Source organism: Eutrigla gurnardus (genome assembly GCF_963514095.1).
Source record: "Eutrigla gurnardus genome assembly, chromosome: 4".
In the NCBI taxonomy this organism is placed as follows: domain Eukaryota; kingdom Metazoa; phylum Chordata; class Actinopteri; order Perciformes; family Triglidae; genus Eutrigla; species Eutrigla gurnardus.
Genome location: NC_139918.1, coordinates 28,034,284 through 28,049,069, shown reverse-complemented (window position 1 = coordinate 28,049,069; position 14,786 = coordinate 28,034,284). Strand labels below are relative to the sequence as shown.

The window sequence follows — 14,786 nt, the reverse complement described above, 5'->3', positions numbered from 1 at the left end:
TCAACACTAGGTGGCGCTCTATACTCGTTTAAATTAGCCCCATAGAACAACATACATACACCAAAGTTTTTTGGGGAGTGGATCAACTATTTTTTAAATTTTTTTTATTTGCTTGGACTGTTAAACGTGCTCGTCGGGAACGTGAATACAAGCATATAGCTGTGTTTCCGCCACACGCATTTTTTGAATGCATTCGTTTTTATGCTAAACGGCTATAATTTGTTGCGTGAGAGACTAGCGGTAATTACAGGGGAAGGGAAGGGAAAAAAGTCGGGTCCAGCCAGCTGCATGGGGTTTGAGCAATGTGGTGCGGCGAGGCAGCGCTGCCTCCTGCCCTGAGAGAGAATCCATCACAGAAACAAACCGCCCCCTCCCACTCCGAAGTGCCCCCGCTTCAGATGGAACTCAGAAATACATAAAGCCTCCATGTTGCACGGGGAATGTAAGAGGGGGGGCGCCGATATGAGCCGTTTGCTTAAAAGTGTTATCAAACTTTAAACAGCGTCGATACATGTGTGGAGTTTTTATTTATGTTATTGTTGTACGAGAACGATCCTCCGACGGGCTTCCTAGTGGTTTCAACGTTGTTCCAGACACGGCCTCGCAGCGTTTTCCCCTCTTTTTTTTTTGGATGATCGGGAGCCTCGCAGCTAACTTGCTACTCGCTAACTCCAGCTAGCTAGTTTTTTCTTCCTTTCTTTTCCCTTTTACGCTCGCTGTCGCTCATTATAAATACGTGTTTGCAGCGATGCTGCTTTGTGGAGAGCCATAAATGAGAGCCATTCACCGGCTTTCATTCACCACCCGTGCTAGCTGGCTGGCCACCACCGCTGCCACCACAACACTTCGCCCCGGACGACTGCCTTCATTGTGGGCAGGCTTGCTCATCCTCGTCGCAAACAGCTAGCTGCTAGCGGGTAAGCTAGCTAGCGAACGAAGCGGACGGCGCTAGTGCGAACAAACATTGTGGGGGAAAGAAAGCAGGAAAACCACCCGCCTAAATGGACCACATGTCCATAATAACCCAAGTCTCCAACCCGAAGGATGAGGAAATATTATCCTTTAACCAGGAGAAAGGTAAGAACAAGTCAAGTAATGGCAGAGAACTGATGCTAGCTGGCTAACCACTTTCCTCTCGACTGACGTTAGCTTTTTTTTTTTTTTTTTTGTTAGCTGCTCTTTAAGATAAGTAGTTGAAGACACTGGTTGCCTGTTTGTGATAGTCACATATATAAATGTAAACATTATTGACACGAGTTGACAAACTCTTTATAGGCAACAAGTTTGTCATCGGATAAGTTATTGAACTAGCTAACTGTCTGTTCAATATCAAGAGCGCTCCGCTGTTCAGACGTTATTTATTTTATCCCATTAACGTTACAGATTTATTGTGAAACAGTTGTACCAACCAAACCCCAATGGTGGCACATTTTCACTTCTCTATATATTGGTGTGTGTTTTGGATTCATAACTGTGCTAAATGATCTCATGGGTGGCTTACTAACTGTATGCATCAAGACCACAAGAAGCTTGAAAGTTCACGGTGGTTTTGGTCTGCGGGGAGGCAAAACGTTTTTTTGGGGGGGGGGGGGAGAATGAAGCAAACATGGAGACATAGGAGAACCATCTGCTGTCGCTAATGTCGGGACATGTATAGTAAATGATAGTAAACACCTCGTGGGATGCACATTTACATTGCTAAACGTTCATCTACCAGTGAACCTGCCTTATATCAGATATGACTACACTGTCTTGTTTTTGTTGTGTGTGTGTTATCCACAGTTGTGATTTAATCATTTTTTTAATCTCATTAAAAAGACTTGCTCTTGCATGATCTGCAATAGAGGTCAGATACCCCCCCCCCCCCTTCAAGACCAATAACCGCTAATGTCCATTCATTCCCATTCCTGGGGCTATACTCTGACACTTCCGGGGTCACCCAGACCCACGGGACGCGTATCAGTATCCCATCTCAAACCCCAACTTGTCAGACCATTAGTAATGTGAGAGCTTTAAGTCTTTCAAGTACAACAATGCATTCTCCTCTGAGGCGACAAACGTATTCCTCGGCAACCAACGTGGATTATGTGACTTGAACACATGTGTGCGTCATATGAGGTTATCATTGTCACGTATGTGGGAGTCGTCGGGGAGAACAAAAATAGGGATAAAGACAGGGATTGACTCATGCAATGTATGGAAGTAAAAACTATTCAGATTCCATGTCAGTGATTCACACGTACGAACCGCTTGATATTATTTCTCAGTGAAGATATTACCAAGATGTGGTTATTTTGTCCAAATGCTATCGGAATGTTTTAAGACTTGTTTATGTGTCATCGGGCTGGGAAAAAGTGAGGCTGGAGTAATTTTAAGGTCTCTGGGTATGAGTAGTGCCGAAATGATTAGTCAATTAACTGGTTAGTCCATCTGCTAATGGTTATAATTTAATTCCAGTAAAAATGCCCAAAATCCCCAATGACGGTCCAGGATATGGCTTAATTAATGACACTTTTGGTTTTGCTTTTCTTTGTTTTCTGGTAAATGTACTTTTTGTTTCTTTTGTTCTTTTGGCTATTGCGAAAGTAAAGAATTTTGCAGTAATCGTGGACTTCGGATGTGGATTTGTTAATAGATTATATGAGTAATTGAAAGAGAAGAGTTTAAGTGCTTTTATATGGTGAGTGTGTAGTATAATATTTCAAAATCCTCTTGAGCTCAGAAGGACACACAGAAGATCTCATAACGTTAATTGGGTGTCAGGAAATTATTTTAAAATGTGTTGCTGTGATTTGGCACAATTTGGCACATCTAATCATGCCTCGCAGTGAAGTCATGTTACCTGCATTCTGGTAGCATATAGCACAATCTGAGACTGCTAACCAACAGAGGGGTTTGAGTAGTACTACACACATTCACACAGTGTGAAATCACTGAATGAAAATCACACCGAATGATGGCCCGAGAGTAAGAGTTGCCTGTTATGCAGAGCCCTATTGCGTTAGAGGACAAAGTGATGTTGCTGTTTGTTTCCTACCTCTTCAATTTTCTTTGAAAGATGAGTCACACAAAATGCTTCCCCCGGGGCCAAGTTAAACATTAGCATTGTTATAGAAATTGTATGCCTGTGTACTTATATTTGTTCTGGCTTTTGGAAAAGGGGGTTTCATTTGAGAGTGAGGGCCACATCTGTTTTTTTTTTTTGCATCTTAAAAAGTAGAGAATATCTTTGTCCACTCTGTCATTCTGAGTATAGAATAGGATTCTTTAGTACCTGAGTTTATTATACAGCCAACCAATGCTTTGGCTGTCCCTTATCTATTGCAAATCACTTAATATATAGCCCCATACCAGCAGCTGTCCGAGAGGAATTTGGCAGGTTGTCTCCCGTTGCCTCAGACGGCTCCAGACTGCCTGGACAAAAGTTGACCACCTTTGCTCTCAGTGTTCCTCTGCTGGCTGACTTACAACATGTGCCTGCCTTTTGCAAAACAGCAGCCTAAATATAGACTAGCTGCCCTGTTGGCCAGGGCACCGCTGACCTCCAGGCCAAGTATAACTGCAAAGATGACAGTGATCTATTTCTCAACTTCTTTTATTCTCAAAGTCTTACAAAACTTCAGTTTGGAGAAAAAAAAAAAGAACATGCATCATTTATATAATTAATATAAGTGCTATAATCTTAGTAGGTCCTTTTATGTTGTTGGTGTTTTTGCACTAGGATCTTAATACATGTATGAGATGAATGGGTGTCTCTTACAGGATCCCTTCCTCCACCATTATGATAAATACTTCTCTAGAGGCATCATGGAATCGAACACTTGTTCACTGAGCACTGCAGTTATCCAATGACTGTAACTGTAACTTCAACCAGACAGGTTTCTCATATTCCAACTATATTAAGACTATGGCATTCCCTATTGGTAATGTTCAGACTTTGCATGGGACGATACAAGTTATCCTGGGCAAAGTGATCACGATTCACATATCATCCCGATAATCATTAAAATATGAAATATTGAAATCGCTTTACCTTATTTTGTCACAAAATAAATTTTTTAGTGCATCACAATTTTTGGTGAGCCTGCTTTTTCTGATAATTTCCTATTTGTCTTCTCTCTACCACGTCTACGATGTGATGAAATTCTCCACAATCAACTTTTTGAGTGTTTATTTATTTATTTTTTATTGCGATCAGTGATTAAAATCCTTTATCGTTTCATCCTGGGTTTAGATCTTATAAATATTAAGTGTATTCAAGAATTTTGACTTGCAATTGGAAAATAAGCCTGCTGCCAATTAAGTTGGACATGATTACATGAAACAAAAACAGGTTCAGTAGAACCTCAAATGGAAAAATAACGGTGTACGGTGAAGTTATATTGTGTAGGATCTGCCCGAATGCTGAGTTGTTTTTGTACACACTGTAAATGATGTTGGAATTGGCGTGTTCACAAACATTCCTCAATCTTGTGAACATGCTTTTGAGGTGATAAAAGTAGTTATTGCTGCCACTGTTGCCTTGCGTAGTTTGTAGATGTACTCTTCTTGACGTGGGACTTTTTTTAGAAAGCAGAAATTTTCCAAACTATTGGTCAAACACTTCCTGTCTTAATAATTTGTTCATGAGCTATAGTCTCCCTTTCTTCTGACAGCTTTTCTTAGTTTGCAGATATGGATGTGTAACATTTATGGGAGGCGTTACTCCATTTTCTAATTATGTTTGTAGGTTGAATGAGCAAAGGCACTAGACTCGGTTAGATTAGCGTATTTATTATTGACAAGCAGCGTATGCATGTGGAAAGTTAGTTTTCAGAGATGTTTGTAGTATTTTCTTGACAAATCCTTAGTGTACCACCTAGTACACCCAAACCAAACCTTTAGGTATCACCACCTTGCTTACAGTGTACTTGAAAAAGAGGTGGCTTTTCTCAATCAGAACTAACCTAGAAGTTGTTGTCACATGCTCACTGATCAATGATTGATGGTGTGTTTGATATGTGGACAGCCAAGTGCTGGATATATTTTACCTGAAAGGAACTCCACAGGGAATGTGTCGCTGTTAGCTCATAAATGTTTTCTGGTAATGAACTGTTGGGACTAAACTTTGACGTGTAACTTAGTTAATTAAACAGAATGCAACCTTTCATAATTACTACCCTCCATCCACCCCAGATGAGCGATGTGTAAGTGAGGCTCAGTTCTGCCCTGTACATGACTCAGTAGTCCCTCAGTGTTTTCTGAGGGTCTTTGTGCGGAGGAATCAATACAGCGGCCGCTTGTAGTGATGAGTCACAGGAAGCTGGCGCCTGCCTCGCTGTCCCAGTTTTACACTAATGCAGAGCTGAAACCAAAAGGCAAAGTCCAGTTGAATAAAATAAGTCTTGCGGTCCTGATAAGGTTTTTCTTACGTTTTTTTTTAACCAAGCTTAACCGGGTAGATATGATCAGCCAGGGCATCATGAACAATTTGGTTTAATTACATTTGTCCTAAGACATTTTAAAATCGGTTAATTAGTTTGGTATTTGGTGCTTGTTGCAGTGCTGTGTAAAAGTTTGGCATTTTCCAGTTGATTGGGTCGGATGGTGGCGTTTATACTCAACATTCCTTATGCATCTCATTTTATTCTTCTCCTCATGCCTCCTTTTCTGTTTTGGACTCTTTAAAAAGATAGGATGGGTTTTTTCCTGAGGGGTTTCTTACTTACTCATGCATTTGTTTTTTTTAACGTTGGGCCTTTTGGTTAAACAATAATATTATCATCAGTAGCCAGATACAGTGCCAGTCATACTACTCTGTTATCACTGCTTGACTGAGCAGTTCCATGTGTGTCCAGAGTCTTCAGTTACTAAAAATAGACACGGGATGTTTTAATGTTTCCTTGTTGATGGATGCATATTATACTTAGGTTGTTTTGGGGGGAAGGAGCGTGTGTCACTGAGGAGGTGTAGTCTAAATACTCAGCACAGCATAAGCCTAGCTTGAAAGACGGTAATTAATATGACCGGAAGCCAGTGATTTGAGGGATACTAATGAAAAGTTTTTCAGTATTAGGCTCTAATACCTTCCTTGCACTAATTAGTATTTTTAGCTGTGAAATTGATGCAATCTTCTTAAAACACTTTACAACACATTATGCCCTTGTGTGACATGATGCATGGCTCAGGCTGCTTTTGTTGCCTAAACGCCTGTGATATGTTGGAATGTGTTGTTGGGGGGGGGGGGGTAAAGAACCCTGGACAAAGCTGGATCGATGTAAAAATAGTTCTGTTTTTTGTAAGGGTTGTCTAACTCTAATGCATTGTGTCATAGTCATTTAATGTGCTTTCTGCAACCACATTGTTTCCAAATGTCTGTTGGGTATTTGTTTAAGGTCAGAAGCGAAAAGTGGCACAACATCAAGATGCCAAAAGACATGACATAATGCTGTTTGGTCTTCGCTGGTCTCCAGTCGCTAAAGCATTCTGGTTGTGTGAGCCGAGGGGTGAGCGGGGGGGGGGGGGGGGAACTAATGGGTGGAGAGGAATGCAGCCTTGTATAGGCTCTGCGGGGTCTGAGGGCCTCCCACCACCTCCTCCCTCCCCTCGTCTCTTCTGCATGTCCAGGCTGCTTCAGTCACTCACCTGCCAGCTGAAACACGGGGAGGGAAGTGTAAGCAAGCTTTTTAAAATGGAGACCCCTAAGCCAATCAGGTGAAGGGATCCACGACGGGGCAAAAAGGAGGAGGGAGGAGCATGTGCCTTCCAACTTGTCACTATTAATAAAAGCTTGGTGTCTGATTTAGGCCGTGCTCTATAGTCCTGGAATGAGGGGCGATTTGCAATCAGAGCAGAGCTCGCTCTGAACTGTCGCTATGTGTGACTGATGAAGTCACCCAGCCAGCCAAGTTATTTTCTGATCAGTGGTTCTGCCAAGCCGGGTCAACAAAGCCAGCACTAATGCCATTTAATCACTCGGTCAAGATCTCACCTATTGTTGTGATTCAGCGTAGCTCACCCCGCTGTGGTCACTTAGGAGGATTGTAATGACCGTATAACAGTTTATTCACACTTATTCCAGCAGCATACGGAGCTCAGCATGCAAATTACTAAAAGTAAATGCTTCCTGTCTTTAGATGACCAAACCATATCCACCTGTTTACCCTCTCCCTCCTGTTGTTTCAACAGTGTCCCAGTCTAACAGCAGCCTAAAGAAGCAGAGGAGCCGGAGCATCTTCAGCACATTCTTCTGCTGCTTCCGCAACTACAATGTGGACCCGCCAGCCACCAACACCAACACCAGCTCCCTGCCTCCACCTGTTGAGGAGAACGGGTCTCCTCCCAAGGTGGGCTCCTGCTCCGCTAAACACAGCTTTTTAATTGACTGTTTTTATTTGTGCCTTTATCTTCACGATATTATCTTCTTCCTTTTTTTTGTTCTCCTTCCTACCCCTCACCCTGTTTATCTATGTGTGTGTCTCTCTTGTGTTGTAGTGTGACCAGGTCGAGGTCATCCCTGTCCCTAGTGTATGTATTGCCTTTTTTTTGTGTTTTTTTCCCCTTTGCATGCAGGCTGAGTGGGCTGGTGCTGGCACATCCTGTCTGTGTGGGCTCCAGTGCTCCTCAGAGAGCTTTCGCTCTGCTGCCGTACTGTGGTTCATTTTCAGCCGATTGTAGCGCTGGCTGCGTGGAAGGTGTATGTGCACCTGTGGGTTTAAACGGTGCCTCCGTGCCCGATCTGCATGAGTGACACTTGGTGGTTTGTATGCTTTTCAGAAATACTGAGACACATTGCAGTCTAACAAGTGTTAAACTGTTTCCATTAATTGCCTCAGGTGCTTCCATGCTTGGAGTAAATCCATTTCTTGTGCTACTTATCCATGCATTAGAATGATATTCGTGAGAGTTAAGGCTCCGGTCTGCCTGGACAAAAGTTGACCACCTTTGCTCTCAGTGTTCCTCTGCTAGCCGCTGTTTAACATACATACCATTTTAAATCCCTCATCAGTGACTATATGAAGCGTAACGCAGCAATTTAAAATAAATGGTTCCTATATCACTCCATCCTATCATGTTCACACGTGAATTAGAATTGTGTTGGCATTTTAAACAAAAGGCTAAGGTTTGAGTGATTCCAGTGAAACTGAAAGCAGCTAACCTTTGAATGGCCTTAATCTCATTAAAATATGAGGCGATTTAGGATGGTATTACTTTTTCCAAGTAGGTGGCTGGATTAGGAACGATATCCGGTGTTGAAGTATCCCATAGTGTGTCATTTTGAAGCGATGGATCAATTAAACGTATCTTTCAAACATGGCTTTCCCCCGGCTGCATTGTCACCCATGGAGATGCTCTTCCTAACACGGTGTTGGCTTTAATGCTCAGCCTTACTCATTAATTTATGTATTTGTCTTGTGTCACTCTTTCTCTCTAGGATAACCCCACTCTCTCTCTATCATTGTATCTGACATTATCTGCTTTGTCTTCCCCCACAGCCACCAGCCAAATACCTTCTACCGGAGGTGCTAATATCTGACTACGGCAAAAAGTGTGTGGTGATTGACTTGGACGAAACGCTCGTCCACAGCTCATTCAAAGTAAGAAGAGGCTAGAGCTCAAATAAACGTTTACTGTTGATGTTGTGTACAGTTCTGCAATTGTCAGTGTGTGATTGAGAGTTGGCTGAAGGCCTTCTGTGTTACAAAGATACAGTCACCAGATGGCTTGACCAGCCAAGTCTTTGCTTAATAAATGGAATTTCTCAATAGAAGAAAATCCTGACTTTCACTACCCTGGAAACGGAAGTGCAACATGTATATCTGACATACAACATGTCAAATATACATGTTGTATATCTGACATTACCTTTGTCTACATATCCTTTAGGTTTTGACATAAAATAAATTGATTATTTTCTGTGGACTGCAAAGTTGTAGTGAGTCTTGCAGGACCTCTGCTGCTCAGTTGTGGTACTACACCAACCACTTTGAATGACACTGATATGCTGTTGTGCTTTTCCTTTCTCGCAGCCCATCAGCAACGCAGATTTTATAGTTCCAGTGGAGATCGATGGTACCGTTCATCAGGTATTGTTCACGCAATAAAAAAAGACATAGTGGAGTATAACTTTTTATTGGGGGCAAGAGGTCACTTTTGTGAAGATACCGAAGATATTGGCTGTGATCCAGTTCAAGTAATCCAGGATAGGCTGTGTGTATCCTGGTTGGCCTATTCATGATTACTTGCACTGGGTGGCGGTCGCTGGGCGAAGAGAGGAGGGCATCTAAACTGTGAGTGGAAGTGACTTTTAGAAAAGAACATTTTTGATAATGCAAGACACGAACAGCAGGAATTCTTCTGTAGCAGTTGTCAAAATGTAAAATAATACTGTGATAATACAGCTTTGAAGTAGCTGTAGTAGTAGTACGGATGACACGATATGGGATTTTTCACATGGCTTTGAAAAAAATGCACAATAAGTTGATTTGCTAAGTATGATACCAGGAGTTAAAGTATCATTTTCATCACCATAACCTGCCTTAAAATCTGGTTTGTTTTGCAGGTATATGTGCTGAAACGACCCCATGTGGACGAGTTTCTTCAAAAGATGGGAGAGCTATTTGAATGTGTCCTCTTTACAGCCAGTCTTGCCAAGGTGTGTTGAGACCCATACGTGTTTTCTGTGCTCAAATGTGCGTTTTGGTTTTAAACAAACATGTTTTTATTTCCATGTTCTGGTATTTTTTTCATCTCCTCTTGCCGTCTGAATTTTCACACTTCTTCTGCTTCGCTCTCCATCTGTGTCTTTTGCATCTTAGCCAATAATGCACGGGTAAGTTTAATGAATGAGACAGAGAAATGACTACGTTAATGGCCTGCTGTTTCCGTAGTATCAGGTCCTTAGTAAAAAGCCTGGTGTCAGTGATGCTTGTTGTGTCGTAGAGTAGTATTTGCTGGGGCAGCGTCCCTCTCAGGCAAACACGACCTGCTTTCACGTAGTATTTGCGAGCATTTCTGTTGGAGCTCTCGTTGAGGCACATGACCACAAAGATTTAGTTTTCACAGCATGCAGTTTGATTTCTCGTGTGCAGTTTTCCGTTAACGTGTCGTCCTGCGTTTGTTTGGCTTGGACAGTATGCAGACCCTGTGGCAGACCTGCTGGACCAGTGGGGCGTGTTTCGAGAGCGACTCTTTAGGGAATCCTGCGTTTTTCACAGAGGGAACTATGTCAAAGACCTCAGCCGACTCGGACGAGAGCTCAGCAACGTCATCATTGTTGACAATTCACCCGCCTCTTACATTTTCCACCCGGAAAATGCTGTGAGTTCCTATACCACTTATGTATTTGTCACATTCAGACTGTATATAATCCATTCTCTTCAATTCATCTACATTATTATCTACAAATTATATTTAACAGTTGCTCATTGGCCATCATTTTTACTTTGACTGTTAAGGTACTCAAATACTACATATTGTCAATAGAAAATAACAAAAATAAACCACTCTGCAATGGAAACGTGACCCAGTTCTGCCCCCCGGGGATAAAAGCATACCTGTGATTGTTTAATCCTCCATCATGAGACTCTGTTGATAATTCCTGAACCGGGTTGTAACTTGTACTCTTGGCTTGGACCCAACAGATAAAATACACATGTGGAGGCTTGTTGTAGTGGCTCAAGCACTTTGATCATATGCTTTAACTCTGTATTTGTATGTCACATACCAAACCGGTGTACCGTTACACCCCCAGTAGCTGATATCAATGTTGTTTTGGGTCCTGTTTTGCATTGAAATAAAAAGCTAACTGCAGGTTTTCCCGTCTCCCAAGGTCCCTGTCCAATCCTGGTTTGACGACATGAATGACACAGAGCTCCTGGACTTGCTGCCTTTCTTTGAGGGGCTCAGCAAAGAAGAAGAGGTTTACGGAGTCCTGCAGGATCTGAGAGGCAGGTAGCAGGACACACCCACACAGCGCCGCCTGTGCTCTCCATCCTCCCCACGGTCAGTCTCTGCCCCTTTCTACAACCACGTCTCTCAGACTCAGGCAGATCCTCCCACACGCGGCCCTCTTGTCTCTGCCCCAAGGGGACGCCATGGAGTCTCACTGTGGAAACCTTCATGTAAGCCCCGTCTCCGCTCTCATCACCTGGTGAAATGCTGCCTTCTGAGTGCCATCAGAAAAATAAAAAACACTTACTATCCCAGGAGCACTGTGTTTCACAAAAAAAACGCACCAGAAAGTGTACAGAGCGTCCTAAGTTGATAATATTGGGGTCAAAACGCTAAGAGAAACGAACTCTGGATTTCATTTTTAAAGCAACAAAAGTTTTACTATTCGGTGAAGTGCTTATTTTAAAACCAAAAAAAAAAAAAAAAAAAAAAAAAACATCGAACGGCAACGTTTTGTCTGAATTTTCTTTTGTGATACCACACAACAATCTGAAGAGATTGTGTGATCGTATTGTTGCTATGCAGGCAGTTTCTGGTAGAAGAAAGGACTGTGATTCTCTTTTCTTACTGAATGAAGTGCCTTGTGTGAATGTTGTTTATATGAGGAGATATTTTGTACATGGCCATTTCCAGAGTACTTTAGTCTTTTCACACAAAATATGCTTTAAAGTGGACACGGAAGTATCTTGATATAAAAGTTTTACTTTAGTTATTTTTTTTTGATTATCAAACGCTGGGTAAATGTCTCCATAGTATTCTCTTTTTTCTCTCCCTCCTGGTATGCTTGTGCCATTATATAGATGTGAATTTGTTTCTTTCTGCTTTTATTATCTGTAGAAATTGTTTGTTTTAGGCAAAGGAGTATGTTTTGCAATTGTGAACCTAATGCCCCACCTGCGAGTACACTAGTTATCTGCGTTTGCTAGTTTGATCTGAAAGCTAGCAGATAAAATTGTGCCATTCACTTTCTGTCTCTTATATTACTCCCCCTCCTCTTCCAACCACCACCATGTAATTTTATTATTTGCCAAATAAGAAATCATTTTATATTATTTCTTTTAACAGGGGTTCAATATCTAACTGTTAAACCATTAGTAGAAAGTATTGTATTATAGATTTTATTCTTTTGACAATTAGATGTCAAATCCGTTTATATGTTTTTAATGTTATGAGGTCCTTGTTTGTCATGTTGTGCTTATCATATGGCTAGCTGTTAGCCGGCATTATCTTCTTGTCTTTTTGTTTTCGGGGGGGGCACACAGATGTGGTGCAGCTTCACCCTTACGGGGTGATCTTTCTCAATAATTGTACACATTTGCAAAGGTATCCCCTTTTTGTTGTTGTTTTGAAATGGTCTGGGATCTCACAGTAAATGGGTGGAGTGCCATGTTTTTATTTTCTCATATGGTTCGTGTCTTTAGGGGACATAGGATAGTGTCGGACTGAGTCTGGACAGTGTTAAAATCACACCATTCTAGTCTCGACTGGTCCCAGTTGAAACCAGTGGAGATGACGTGTGGCGTTTACCTTCCCAGACTCTTTTTAACTGCTCTTCACCTCAGTGCCTACGTTTGAGAGGAGCCACACAAACCGAGTGCTGCAACATTAGCTATCACGGCAATAACCTTTTTTTCGGGGGGGTGTTTATATCCCACGTGTTTGGGTTTCTAGAGCACTTGACGAGGGTAGCCGGTAGAGGTAGGGTTGACGCTAAAGGCTGGCCTGGTTATCACAGTGACTTTCAGTGTTCATTTTTTCCACATTATTTTATCTGAAAACAGGACGAGTTAATCCTTCAAATGAAAATACTGAAACAACTTGAATGTTGCTTGGTCTATTTCAACAATAGCCGAACAACCTCGTGTAGTGAACTACTTCGCCATAATTATCAGATTGTGCTGTGCAAGAGAGTAAAGGAGGGGGAAATAATGCAGATGGGTGCTCAGTCGCAAACCTGCAGATGGGTGCTCAGTCGCAAACCTGCAGATGGGTGCTCAGTCGCAAACCTGCAGATGGGTGCTCAGTCCCAAACCTGCAGATGGGTCCTCAGTCCCAAACCTGCAAATGGGTGCTCAGTCCCAAACCTGCAGATGGGTGCTCAGTCCCAAACCTGCAGATGGGTGCTCAGTCCCAAACCTGCAGATGGGTGCTCAGTCCCAAACCTGCATATGGGTGGTCAGTCCCAAACCTGCAGATGGGTGGTCAGTCCCAAACCTGCAGATGGGTGCTCAGGCCCGGCTCATCCAGACAGCCTCTAGGTGTTAAGAGGAAGCTCTAAACGGAACCAGATTGGGTCACTGCAAAAGGACTGAAGAACGTCATCACGGCATTGACACTAAGTTGAAAGTCTCCTACAGGCGTGTTGAAATTCTTTCTTTTGCATAAGCATTTGTGTTGGTGGCGAGTGTTCACCTCGAGGATGGTTTCAGTGCAATTTTTTTGTTTGTTGTAAGAAGCGCTTGGTCGACTCTTCTCAATGATCACCTTCCTGCTCAAATGTCGTTTGTATCATTGTGATATTTTTCTACCTACCGTTTGTCAGTATTTGGTTTGAAAAGTTGCGTATTACCGATTGTATCCGGCTCGTTTTCCCTCCCCGTCCTCTCAGATCTGTAATGTCCCCCGTCTTGCCTTTTTGGTATTAGTTCTCAGCCAGGTCTCGTCTTTCCCATCAGGGGACACGTGTTGAAGCATCTCGTCGCTTCCTTCTAGTTTCTTTCTTTTCACCTCACTCATAGTCACACATTCATCATTGTGTTATCGATTTTGCACCGAGGTTTCTACAACACTTGAGTTCAAGTCACTGTGGGGTTTGTTTGTTTTTTGTGTGTGAGGTCATTCACTTTCTTTTTTTCTTAAAAAAACAAAATAAAATGTCTGTTCTTGTTGGCTTACTTTGAGTGTTGGCAGCGTGTTGTCATCCTGAGCATCACTTTTCTTTCTTTCCATAATAAAAAAAGGCTTCATTGAAACGACTTTGTCATGTCTATATCTATTTTTTGTTGTTTTGATTCAAATGTGTGATTATGGTACATTAATTCAGACCAAAGATCATCACTTCAAACTGGTGTGATTGAGGTTTCCACTGTCTGTACCTGATGTGGACTGATAACTCAAAAGCCATGAGAATGCTCCTGTGTTCTGTTAAAATAAGTTCACTGTAAAATATACTTTTATTTTGCCTTTAATTTCCTTCCAGTCATTTCACAATAAAGCACATTTTTTTCATGGAGGAATGTTGCTTGTCTTCTGTCAGCAGAGTAACGGCAAACAACTCGGTGTTTACTGAGACTAACTGAGCTGGCAGTAGCGTTTTATGGCCCACAATAAGAAATATCAGTTGACAAATTAACTTAAACCTCAAATAAATCATATTTTGGGCCATTTAAGGGCATCAGGAACGAGCTGTAAACACAAAGCGACACACCTTTTGCTTTGATAAGGCTGTGTACCAAAGGTGTGTCCATCCAAAGTTCACCAGGTTAAAACTCTCACTGTGTTGAGGCTCATGTGGCTTCTTTTCCTGTTGGCATTAATTACAAGTGCTTGATTTTGCTGTATGTACTCTACTATTGTAAGCTGTGTTGTTATTAGGGAAGTTGATGCATTTGCATTATCGGGATAATCGTAAATATTGAGTCACTTTAAAAAAGCTCGCTAACATGGTAAACATTAAAAAATAGAGCCTGATTTTAAAATTAAAAACATTGAAATATATATTTTTTAATATTTAGCCTTGTGATCATTCTATTTAAGATTTTCTGATCGTTTTTTAAATGTCTTATTGGTGCAATGTTGGTGCATATTTTATAATTATTGGGATAATATTGTAAAGTATTTTGGCCAGGATAATC

General features: G+C 41.8%; 1 protein-coding gene across 2 annotated transcripts; it reads left to right on the top strand.

Moving 5' to 3' along the window:
- The first annotated feature begins 366 nt into the window (after positions 1 to 366).
- On the top strand, positions 367 to 12,876 carry LOC311012070 (CTD small phosphatase-like protein). Of its 2 annotated transcripts, XM_084007382.1 has the most exons (8): positions 369 to 1,077; positions 7,168 to 7,325; positions 7,474 to 7,506; positions 8,475 to 8,576; positions 9,009 to 9,065; positions 9,542 to 9,634; positions 10,114 to 10,299; positions 10,811 to 12,876. In XM_084007382.1, exons 1-8 carry the CDS (start codon positions 1,002 to 1,004, stop codon positions 10,934 to 10,936), a joined length of 831 nt encoding a protein of 276 aa, XP_083863508.1. In that variant the 5' UTR covers positions 369 to 1,001; the 3' UTR covers positions 10,937 to 12,876. The 2 variants fall into 2 exon arrangements, with proteins under 2 accessions (XP_083863509.1, XP_083863508.1); XM_084007383.1 differs by lacking the exon at positions 7,474 to 7,506 and having other exon boundaries at positions 367 to 1,077.
- The last annotated feature ends 1,910 nt before the right edge of the window (positions 12,877 to 14,786 follow it).

What these genes read in the sequence shown, in the direction of transcription:
- LOC311012070 (XM_084007382.1), top strand. Translation starts at nt 1,002, where the DNA reads ATGGACCACATGTCCATAATAACCCAAGTCTCCAACCCGAAGGATGAG. An exon ending in ATCCTTTAACCAGGAGAAAG is followed by an intron (nt 1,078 to 7,167) that starts GTAAGAACAAGT and finishes TTGTTTCAACAG; the next exon opens with TGTCCCAGTCTAACAGCAGC. An exon ending in AGAACGGGTCTCCTCCCAAG is followed by an intron (nt 7,326 to 7,473) that starts GTGGGCTCCTGC and finishes CTTGTGTTGTAG; the next exon opens with TGTGACCAGGTCGAGGTCAT.